At 37.3% G+C, this 12240-nt stretch overlaps 1 protein-coding gene across 2 annotated transcripts in view; it reads left to right on the forward strand.

The window, feature by feature from the left end:
* The window catches only part of ZCCHC14 (zinc finger CCHC-type containing 14), a 121841-nt gene that overhangs the window by 33570 nt on the left and 76031 nt on the right, over positions 1-12240 (forward strand). For both annotated transcript variants that reach the window (XM_020989207.2, XM_020989208.2), the window contains exon 2: positions 4867-4990. In XM_020989207.2, coding sequence (XP_020844866.1) covers positions 4867-4990 — 124 coding nt within the window. The remainder of the gene's footprint in view (positions 1-4866; positions 4991-12240) is intronic.

Consider the following 12240-nt stretch of genomic DNA (forward strand, 5'->3'; position numbering starts at 1 on the left):
CCATTGGAGAATGAAAAAGTGGAAAGAGCTGTCACTGTATTAGGTACACGGTCCAACAAAAGTTCTGCTACTAACTGTCTTGGGTAGCCTTAGTTTGTTTAACCTCTCTGGTCCTGTTTTCTTCTGTAGAATGAAGGCAGTGGATTTTATCTGTAAAATCACTTCCTGCTCTAAATCTGATCATGTGGTAAACTATCTTAAGGGAGTGGGGAGAGGGGATGCAGAGGAAGAGGAGAGATTATAGTAATAGGAACTTTAAGGTTTGAGTAGGAAAGGGAGGGGGGAAGTGTTGGTGTAACCAGTTCTTCTGGTTACATGTAATATCTATTTTATCATCTCAAGGCCTCTTATATATAAATGTATTGTGTTGAGAATCTAGTTGGGAAAAAATGAACAAACAACTGGATTAAAATGTCACGCGTGATGCCTTCTGTGAGGAATTTAGAGGAAAAAAGATACTTCCAGCAGTATGGATCAGGAAAGACTTCATGAGAAAGGTGGGGTTTGGACAGAGTTATAAAAACCAGTAGGTATGACTGTGAGAGGAGGTCAAAAGGACATTTACAGTGGGCAGTGTAATGTGCAAGGCTGTTTTAACTAGAGTGAGGGTTTAGGTAGGTAAATACTGGAAAGTAAGGCCAAAAAGTAAACTACAACCAGATTGTGAGGCTACTGATTGACAGCCTAATGAGGCTTCTTTCCAGAGTACTAATTCCACAACTTGGCCTTCCATTCTTTTTACATGTTATCTCCCTACCAAGCCAGATTGGCCTTCTTTTTTGGTACACACAATATTCCGCCTCATGTTTCAGAGCTTTTGGACTGGCTGTCTCCTGTTACTGAAATGTCCTTCTTCCTTACTTCTCACTAAATCCCTAGTTTCCTTCAAGGCTTATCTGATTGGGTACCTTCTAAGTAAAAGCTTTTCACATTCGTTCTGCCTTCCACCCCAGTGGATACTGCTCCATCCCTAAGTTATTTTTTATCTATTTTTGTACTTACCTAGATAAGTATGTGTTGTCTCCCCTGGCCAGATTGTAAACTTTTCTCGGGCTCATACTGTTTTACTTGAATCTTTGTATCTCTAGTGCCAATAAGTACTTCATAAATACTTGTTAATTTATCAGTTGATAAAGAGTTAAAACTTTTGTAATATGGGTAATAAGGATCCACTGAAGATTTTTGAGCAGGGGGTGAATGACTTGAATATTTGTTGAATGAATGATAAAATCAGAAATGTGGGAAGAGGAATTTCATTATTATGTAAAAGATATAGGGGGGAGGGGAGTACCAGAGAAAGAGAGACTGAAAACTCAGAAAGCTGTCTTGGTGTGATGTAATAAGGTCCAGGCCTAGAATGGTGTTATTGAGAATGGGGTAAAAAGGAAGGGAAGGCAAATAAAAGATGCATTGTGAATGAAGAATCAGTGAGGCCACCTGACAGGATTTATGGGTCCATGGAATAGGGAGGAGTCAAAGGTACCAAGGTTTGGAGCCTAGGTGACTAAAAAGTACCATTATCAGAAATAAGAAAGTTAGGAAAAGGGAAGATAAGGTTGATTTTTTTAGATGATTGGTCATTCAGGTAGAGACATCTCATAGACAGTTGGAAATAATGGGAACTAGAGCTTTGGTAAAGCTAGAAACAGGATTTTGGATTCTCCTTCATAGAAGTGGTAGTTGAAGGCATGAACTGTGTAATTCATAAAGTATAGGCTGATAGAAGACAGAACCTTGGGACATTGCTTATGTGCTAAAGATCTCCTATTATTCCCCTAAAGCAGTCATGCCTGATGTAAAGGCCTCAGTCTGACACTTTGTTGTAGTACAAAGCAATTTGAGCAATTTTTAACAACTCATATTTGTATAATCATTCTAATGTTTGCAAAGCACTTTCCTCAGAAGGTAGGCAGTATAAGTACCATTCTAAGTGAATAAAAGTTGTAATACTTTTAATTTTATAGGTCAGCTAAACAAGAACCACATGTCTGGATTGTTTTATAATTTTATTTTATGGTTAACTGATTTGGTTAGAACATGCTGCTAGTAAGGCCCTAGTCATACGTTTTTACCTAGAGAAATAGCCACAAATTGCATATATCCCGGCAGAGTATCAGGCATGCTTGTTGTTAGCAAACAGTGGGGATGGGATGGACAGTTCAGCACAATTCTTTTAGATCTGATCGGCAAACAGCAAAGATTCTATGAATAGTTTGGCGGACTTTTCATGTGCAAAGAACAGCATATGTACTACAGAAAGTAATATGATACAAGTTTTTACATTTAAGCACTTTTCAAAATAAATTCCACATGTTGATAGTGGATAGTGGACAGAGCACTGGATTTGGAGCCCAGGAATCTCTTACTGCCTGGGAGACATTGAAATAACATGGTGCAGTGGAAAGAAGTCAGGGAACCCAGTGTGTCATAATCAGATCTGATGCTTGTTATCTGTGGGATGTTGGGCAAGTCACTAGTACCTCTCTGGGTCTCAGTCCCTCATCTGCAAAATGAGGGCATTGGAATGGGTGGCCCCTAAAGGTCTCTGCCAGCTCTCTATGATCCTGTGCTTCTCTCTCAGAAAGAGTTCATTGTCTGTCACAGGAAAGGTTTAGACTAGATGTCTCCTTCCATGATGTTGTGATGTCTATGGATACTAGGATTCTGTTTCCCTAAAATGAAGGGTGGGGAGGAAGTCCTGTGCTTACGAGACTATTCTGAAAAAGGTTAAAAATCAATTGAGGTAATTTAAATCTATATATACACATATTAACATTAACATATTAACATTTCCTTGGATCTGTATTATCATTTTTTCCTTTCTTCCAAAACTCTTAACTAAATGTCCAGATGTAATTCTGGACATTTAAAGTAGTAACAAGATTGGGAGAAAGGAGTGATTTGGTAGGCATGTGCATTTCTGACTTTGCTCAAAATTAGTTGTATTTTTAAAGTTTGTAAATTGTTTTGGAACACATTTTTCTCGTAGGAAGAATGTTGTAAGTGATAACCAGATTCTCAGGCTGATCTATATTGGAGCTGAAACCAATGGGGAAAATAAATGCCAGGAAATTACTGCAAGCCTAAGAATTAAACAACAGAAAAATAAAATGGGTGAAACACTACTTTTTCCATCTTGAATGCTAGTACACAAAGAAAAGCACATTTAATTAGCAGGAAAAAAGGTAATAGATAGAAAGCCCCTTTTGTGGCAGTTTGAAGGAAACTTGAACACATTCAAAAGGTTAAAACATTTTTCTAACTTCCCTTTAAAATTCTGTGACCTTTTCCTTGATGTGCTGTATCAGTAGCATAACTTCTACTTTTATTATATGTGGTAGAGAAATTGTCTCTAGAGTTTTTCATTTTTTGCCTACAAAACAGAATTGATAATTTGTTAAATTTAATGGGATTAGAGGAGGGAAGAGAGGAAGTAGGTTGAAGACTTTAAAGACATTGCATTTTGAAATAAAGATTATCTGAAGTGGAATACATCAGTTTTGAGTGGTGAAAGGCAGAGAATAAACTTATTTCTTTTCCTATCTTCACATATGGTTATGACTAATTTTGTCTATGTTTAATATAACTTAGGTAATATAAAATGATGGATAATTCCCATAAAAGTCATTCAGACCCTTACATGGATTAAAACGGTGGGGCTTTTTGAAGGAGGAGGAGGAAGAATACAAATTTCCAACTTCCGTATTGCTTCTGGTTTGCCTCATCCTGACCCAAGTTACTTACCTGTTGTCAGTGGCCTTTTAAAGTGCTTCTTAACATCCCAGAAGTTATTTGTGCTTGCTAGCATAGGGGGTCTTCTTTACCCATTTGGCTGTCTGGGGAAACTTATGGACCCCTTTTCAGAATAATGTTTTAGATGCATAAAATAAGTCACATGGAATTTAAAAAGGAAATCAATTGTATTGAAATACAGTTACGAAAATGTTTTTAAAAGTTCACAGATCCCTGCTGTAGTAGAGATGTGGGTAATTCATTCCTATCTCTTTCACTAACAGTTTATCTTTGCTGTAGCCTTGGCCTCCAAAAGCAAATCCTTTTCTGCCAGGTGACTTCCACCATGGCTCACAAAATCAGTTCTCTATGGAGTGAGTCATAGGATTGTAGAGCCAGAAGAGACATTGCGCTGTATATCTTCGAGTCCAGCCCCTTTATTGGGTAGATGAGGAAACTGAGGCCAGAGATGTTGCTTGACTTGCCCATGTTCTCACAGATAATAACCTGGTAGAATTAGAATTTTAAACCTAGACCCTCTGATTCCAAATCCATCGCTCAATTCACTCCAGGGATGGGGAACCTGCTGGATTTGTTTGGTGAAGTTTGGGTTCAGAGGGCTGTACATGAGGAGCTAGAGGGCCACATGTGGTCTTGGGGCCACAGATTCCCCACCCCTGCCACCTTGCTTGCTGCCTTTTACTTTGAGTATACTTTGTATTTGCTTATATGTGTATGAATTGTTTCTTTTGAAAGAATGTAAGCTCCTTGAGAAGAGGGACAGTTGGATTTTTGTCATTGTTATCTCTAGCACCTAATACAGTTTATGCACATAGTAAATGCTTAAAAAAATGCTTGTTGATTGTTAAGCATAAAACTGAAGGAATCCTAAAATCTGTAATATACAGAAATAGTTTTTAAAAATACTAATTCTTACTCATTAGGCTATGATTTCAAGTTAAGAAATCAGTTTACTAAAAGTTACAAAACTATATACTAACCCAAGATTTGCTACTATCAGCTAGTTGTATTCTGTGGGTACAGTTATGCAAGAAGAAAAATTTAAATTAACTTTTTAATGGAAAAAAAAATTGAAAAAGCAGAGTTATTATATACTTGTTTTTATTCCCTTAGGTCACCCCAAGAGCAGAGACCCCTATAAATAGTGTTGGTAACAGTTTGGAAAATGCACTACATACATCAGCACATTCCATTGAGGAGTCTTTACCCAAGAGGCCTTCAGGAAAACACTCTAAAGGTAAGTCCAAAATTAGGTTTGTTTAAGTGTAGACTTAGAAGGTGAAAGTTTTTTGTTCTTCAGTTGTTTCAATTATGTCCAACTCTTCATGATGCCATTTGGGTTTTCTTGGCAAAGATACTGCAGTGGCTTGCTATTTCCTTCTCTAGCTTATTTTAATGATGAAGAAGCTGAGGCAAAAGGGGTTAAGTGACTTGCCCAGGGCCACACAGCTATTAAGTGTCTGTGGCCAGATTTGAACTCACCAAGATGAGTCTTCCTGACTCTAGGCCATGTACTTATTCAGTGTACCACCTAGCTGCCCGTAGGTGAAAGTTTACTTGATTTGAAAAGATATAATAATTTTTTATCAAATAACTTCATGTTTCCAAAACTAGTACTTTGGTACTCTTGGTACCTCTTTGGTACCTCTTTTAACTCTGTATTACGTATAGTGGCCTGGTTGATAGTCAGGATTTAATTAGCTTTTTAAAAGTCATGGAAATCAGTAGCAAAATTAAAAGCAGAACTCATTTAGTGAATGGCTTTGTGGAAAATGTAGAATTACCAGAGTGAGAAACCTTTGTTATACAGGAATAGGTTTTAAGTTAGAGAATAAGTTTAAGTTAGAGAATAACAAATTATCTGACATTGTTAGAGGTACAGTAAAAACTATGGGAATGCTCTCTAGGGGATTTCCTAATTCATTAACATTTCTTAAAGGAGATAAACTTGGTAGAGTCCTACCCTCTCAGATACCCATAGAGAACCAACTCCTCTCACCTCTACAGAGATTTATATAGCTAAAAATAAATATAACTCTAGAAGCTAGGCATCTAGGTGACTCAGTAGGTACACCGTTGAACTTATGGTCATGAAGACCTGAATTTAGACTCTGCCTGAAACATTTCCTAGCTTTGTGACCCAAGTTAAATCATTTAATTTTTGGCTGCCTCATTTTCTTTATCTATAAAATGAGGATAATAATAGGACCTACATCATGGGTTGGATAATATTTGTAAAGTACTTTTAAAGTCTTATAGTACTATATGGTTGCTAGCTGATATTATTCCTATTCCTATCATTATCATTATTATTATTATTGTTAGAAACACTTCTTTTCCTACTCAATACAACCTTAGAGGATAATGAATCTCTCACCCTAAGAAATCTGTTTGCTTGGTGATCTCCACCATGATGCTCTTCAGTTTTGTCATATTCTTTGTGACCTCGTGGACCATGCTGTCTATAGGTTTTCTTAGTAATGATATTGGAGGAGTTTGCCATTTCCTTCTCCAGTGGACTAAGGCAAGCATTAAATGACCTGCCCAAAGTCACACAACTAGTAAGTGTCAGAGGCTGAATTTGAACTCAGGTTTTCCTGATTTCAGGCCCAACACTCTATCTGCTGAGCTATCTAGCTGCTTCTAGATTTCCACCATACCTCTTCCTAAATATGTAACCCCACGTTGTCTTCTGGTGCATGGTCCTTATCCATATCCCAGTTTGAGTAACTCATCTCACTTCAGAAGTTGTTACCATTCTTTTCACTTCTCAAAACTGTCTTGGGGTAGTTGTCTCATTCTGGATATCTCTCCTGGGAGTTGTAGGAAAAGACCTGACTCAATTCTGGTAGTTAGGGTCAAAATTAGAACAATATGATATTTATGGGACATTTACTAGTTAACAAAAGGGAAATTTACTTAATAGTAGCAGAGTAAGGATATTAAATACGGCTATTCAGTGAGGAGACGGTATTAATTCAGCTGATGTATTCTGTTGCTCATGGCAGTCTGATCATCAAGCATCTTGTCTGTGCAGGAAACACATGCAGTATTTGTACTCATGCACATTAACAGCCTGAACTTTAGTCCCCTGAACCAATTAAATCTTAAAGACAGTTTCAATAACCTTTAAAGAAAAACTAATCTAACTTGAGTGAATTTAAGATTTTCCTTTTTTATTTTTTTCCTTTCCCTGTTGTATTCTGCCACTAGAACTCATGTCCTAACTATAGATATCCTTCCAATACTTGGCTGTTGCTTCTTTATCAGGACATGACATACCTTTTCTTACAATACCACCATTTAGATTTTCTTAGTCAACCTCTTGACTTGTATTTGTCCCTAGTTTTAGTAGAGTTTAGTCCATTATGCCCTCAAAAAAGCCTGTAGCTCACATAGATGATGGGAGAAGAGTGGAGAGCTTAATCAAATCATGGCTACTCTGATTTACATATATTTGTTTTTCAGTTTTTAACAGTCAGTCAATAAACATTTATTAAGCATCTGCTACATGTTTTGCACTGTGATAAGCACTGGAGATGCAAAGAAAGGCAAGAGACAATCCTGGTCTTCAAGGGTTCACAATCTAAGAGAGGAAGAAAACACACAAAAAGAAGCTGAAGAGGCAAGGAGGAGGGTTCTCAGTTCAGGGGTGTGATGAAATCCAGAGAAGTTTAGGGTGGTGGGAAATAAGCAGTGAACTGCTCTTCAAGTTTGATCTCTCTCCAGATTTAGCTATTTTCTCCTCCAAAATGGTTGGTTACAGTGAACTCTATTAAAATAGATCACATAGTACCAAAATGACATATGATTATCTCATGATTAAATGCACTAATGGGGAGGGCCAGAGATGTGGATGAACCAACCAAAATTTATTTTTTATTTTGGAATGGGGTTGTTGCTTTTTTTTTATATATATATTTGAATGTGGATATGTTTTGATTAGGAAATTTACTTTCAGTAAAAGTAAAGTGTTCAAGATGTGGGAAGAGCACTGGATTTGTAATTGGAAAACCTGATTTTGTATCTTTTCTCCAACACTTAATGTCACTTTGATGTCAATAAAATTCACTTTCCTTTTGGGAAACAAATGGAAACCTTGAATGAGGCTGAGGCTTTAAACTTCACGATCTCTTTAAGAGTTACCAACATTATCCTCTGCGCAAGTAAACTGAGTGCTAGGAAAAGTTGTACTTTCACTATCTTGGTGTGATGGTGGATCTTTTTTTTTTTTTCTACCTTAAACCACTTCTTTGACTAATAAACAGAATTTAAGTTCTCCAAAGTTCCTCATTGGTTATGTGTTAGAGCCTGCTCACACCTGTCATGTACCTGTCTGTTGCCCTTTGTGTGACACTTCTCTTTAGTTCTCCAGAGGCAGCAGGCAGTGGTATTATATGTTTCACTGTCATATAGCAATATTGGTAAAATGTGAGTATCAAAAAGGTGGACATTTGTTTTCATGGGAAACTTGCATTCAGTAAAACAGCTTTATAATTTCCTGAGAGCAACAAAGCATCTTCTCTCCTTTGGTTTCAAGGTTGAACTTAACCCATTTTCTTGTCTCTTTGTCCCAGATATACATACTGTTGGACAAGCTTTTATAGGGTACGTCTATACAAAATATATTTTGATATTTGGGCAGTGGGAGTTCTTCATCCATTGTGGTCTTTCCTTTGTGGATGGACAGACCAAACTCCTTTGAGTGGCTGCTGACTCTGCTAGGAATCTCTGCTGGGTTTTAGGGCTTAATGCCGTCAGCGCAGTGTCAAGTAGGAGCATCTGAAGTGAAGAGCTTCATCATCCACAGGATATCACTCCATAACCTGGCTTTTGCACTGGATCCTCCTCCTTCTCCAGTATACAAGCAGATACCTTGGTTTTATACTTCAGCCAGTATTTATTGCCAAGATGTCATTGCAAAAGATTGTTTTTGTTACCAGGCTTTCCAAGAAATTCCAGATCAACCTGATGTATGAGACGGGAGATAAGCTGTGGCAAAAGGCAGCTTTTGTTGTCCCTAATTAAATGTTTTTCCTTAATCAACAGACACTAAACATGATTGGATCTCATATTTTCTATGTCTTTCAATTGTGAGATGATGAAAGTCATAGTTTATTGTGGAATATCACTTGAAAGCAGCTGCATGTTTCTCGTTAATGCCCTCCATTTTTGTATAGATGACTTTCATAAAGATTTTATATAGATAAAAGAGTAGGCATACAGGTTGGTAGTTATTGATATTCTTTCACTTCTTTTCAGTATTAATAAGATCTGAGTTTTTTCCCCATACCTTTGGTATCTTCCCTTCATTCAGTTATCTTGTAAATTAGTCCCTCAATAGCCTCATAATTATATAATTTCCAGCAAGGATTGCCTCTGCACATTTGGTCCAGGCTAGCTGCTTCTCTTACTTTTATTCCATTTAGTGCTATTTCTTTTTCTCTGTGACAGAGGTTTGTAAGCTGGAGTCCATGAACTTATATGAGAAGAAATTACATCTTTATTTTTACTAACATCTAACTGAAATTTATTCTTTTTCCTTTAATTATTTAAAAGCATTATTCTGAGAACTGGCCTATCAGCTTCAGCAGTCTTTTGAAGGTGTCTGTGGTACAAAACAGGCTAAGAACTCCTGCTCTATAGCTGTCTCAGGGATTGTGATGTTAGTTTCCACGTGTGTTGGTTCTACTGTCTTTGTTGGAGAAAACAGTTTTGTGGAAATGGAATTTGAAATCTTCCCATTTTTCTTGTTTGTCATCTTTCCATTTTCATCCTTGAGAATGACTTGGGTTCTTGGGATGACTTTGCCTAGTTGAGTATCTTTGCCAAGCTTTCCTTAAATTGGTTTTACCTTCTACTGTGCCTTATTAATGTTATTGCTATAATCATCATCCATCATCATCCTTTTATAGAGAAGTTTATATTCTAACCCAGTGATACTTTTGGCAGCCACCTCTCTCCATCTGAAAAGTAAGCCAAATGTTTGCTGACTAAAGTGCTTTCTGGGTCCTTTAGTCCTCCAGTGAAATAGCTCCCATGGAGAAGGGGCTAGCCATTCCTACCACCTTGTTAGCCATCACCACACAGAGGCAGCACACAAGCCAGCATTGCTGAAGCAGTAAGCACAGCCTCCTGAGGGAGAGACAGGACTCAGCATGGGCCAGACAAGTCAGACCACCACCACTAGCTTGACTACCATCTTCCCTCAGGCTCTGATGGAGACAGCCGAGGACCCTAAGCCCAAGAGTCTTGGGAATAGTTTGGCTTCCAGTCCAGAGCCCTCAGCCCTCATCCTGGCAAGGATCCCCTCTAAGGAGGGAGCCTGGCAACTGCTTCTGCAGGTGCTGCAGCCACAGCTCCTGAAGACACAGAAAAGACAATTAATTGTTGCCATCAAAGCTCTTGATGCTATCAGATAGTTCAACATCAGAAACTGACTTGATTTTGTCAATGAAGAATGATATCAAAGAAGAGGCATCACCCTCTCATCTGAGTTGAAGCTGATTGCTTTCCTCATTAGAATTTGAGCTCCTTGAGGCAGGGACTCTCTTACTTTCTATTTGTATCCCCAGGAGTTAGCACAGTACTTTGCACATAGTAAGTGCTTGATGAATGCTTTATTCATGCATTCCTTGTGGCAGTTGATTTACATTCTTTTAACTTCTGGATGAAATGACAGTAGTGTCAGAGTTTTTTTTGTTGCCCATCTAAATTAGAAGTGTGAAAATCGGTCATGTCTTGATTTTAAAATTATAAAGTCCACCTACAGCAAAACATAATAGCACACTATATGTACATTTAAAGATTTCATCCACAGTGTTGGTTAATTTCACATTTATAAATAAAAATTTAAAAATATTTTGTATTAAATTTAACTGTCAACACATAACAAATATTACTAAAGCCTTTTATTTAACAAAATAGAACCAGATAATAGACAACAAGTATCACACATCTTCTCTTGTCTCTTTTCAAGTTATTTGAAGTTTTACTGCAGTTTGACTTTGTTCTCTATCTCTGTAGCTCTCTGTCTCTCTCTTTACATACACATACACACACACGCACACACACACACTCTCTCTCTCTCACACACACACACACACACACACACACACATTTATATAAACTTTGAGAGATCGTTTTAGGAAGGCAAAAAGATTTTTATATCACCACATAGCACAGAGTAGAGAGATTCTTAGCCCTTCACTTCTAGCCTTGATAATTTTCTGCCTTTATGGTACTTTGTATTAAATTACCTTATTATAATATGAAATGTAAAAATACAGTCATGTAACTTTTAGAGCTAAACAGGACCTTGGAGAGATCATATTTTCATGTGGAGATGCTGATCCTTAGTAGGGAAGTGACTTGCTCATGGTTATAACAAGTTAAAGACAGATCCAGGAATCTAATTCCTATCCCAAGTTTGTTATTCTTTCTACTTCACCATGATACCTCAGTTTAACCATATAAACAAGCCTGTTTCTAACTCTCAAAATGATTTGTTTGATTTGTTTTTTGGGAGGGTGGAGGAAGGGATTAGAATTTTTTTAACTTATATTTGGTACTTTTTTATTTTGTCAGACTTTGTAATATTCTTAAATTTTTAATTTCACAGATTGCAACAAGTTTTGTGCAGTTTTGGACTGGATGAGGCAAGGTTATTGTTTCTTGTGGGATTCCTTGATCATTATTCTGCTTATGGCCTTTCTAGATTTTTACTAGTATATTCGTGGGAGAGCAGGACAGCTCTATAAGTTTGTATATCACTAAGTTCAAGTCCTGCCTCATACATTAACTAGCTGTCTGATCCTGAGCAAATCATTTAACTTCTCTGTGCCTCAGTTTCCTCATAAAATGAGAGGGTTGGACTCAGTGACTTCTAAGTTCTAAGTTCATGTTCCTGTGATCCTATAACCGTCTTAACCAAGGTAGAGGGATTTCTTCAAAGGAAGAAACATTTCTATATTTTCATTTATTTTAAGACCTTTCCTCCATATTGTACCAGGGATTGGTGGTGCTTAGGCAGAAAAAGAGCTTAGAAGCATTCCACAACTTCAGAGTGTGAAGAGCTCTGGTGTATGCTAATAACTATATTGAGAACCCTGAGTATCATAACCCAGATGAGGTTGCTGGAGTTAGTCTCCAGCTTTAATCTGCTGAACAGCTCATTAGGAGCCCTAGAGTGAAAGCATCTGCATTTGAACAGGTGAAATATAACTGAAAAACAGAGAAATATTCTGTGAGTACTACTTCTCTCCCCAGTTTCTGCAGTGGTGATGGTAGTAGTTGGCTCTTCAAAAAAAGATCCATGCTTTTCACACACAAAGAAAATAAAGTAAAATCCCCACTCATTGCAAGAAGTCATTTTTAATTATTGAAATCTAAATCCTCTTTTTTTAAAGAAGTTTTAATGTTGCAAGATACAACTTTGTATATTCAAACTGAGTTAATAAATTGGCCTAGTAGTAGAGGGTCTTATAG

The sequence above is a fragment of the Phascolarctos cinereus genome, unplaced genomic scaffold (genome assembly GCF_003287225.1).
Source record: "Phascolarctos cinereus isolate Bilbo 61053 unplaced genomic scaffold, phaCin_HiC Scaffold_2;HRSCAF=192, whole genome shotgun sequence".
In the NCBI taxonomy this organism is placed as follows: domain Eukaryota; kingdom Metazoa; phylum Chordata; class Mammalia; order Diprotodontia; family Phascolarctidae; genus Phascolarctos; species Phascolarctos cinereus.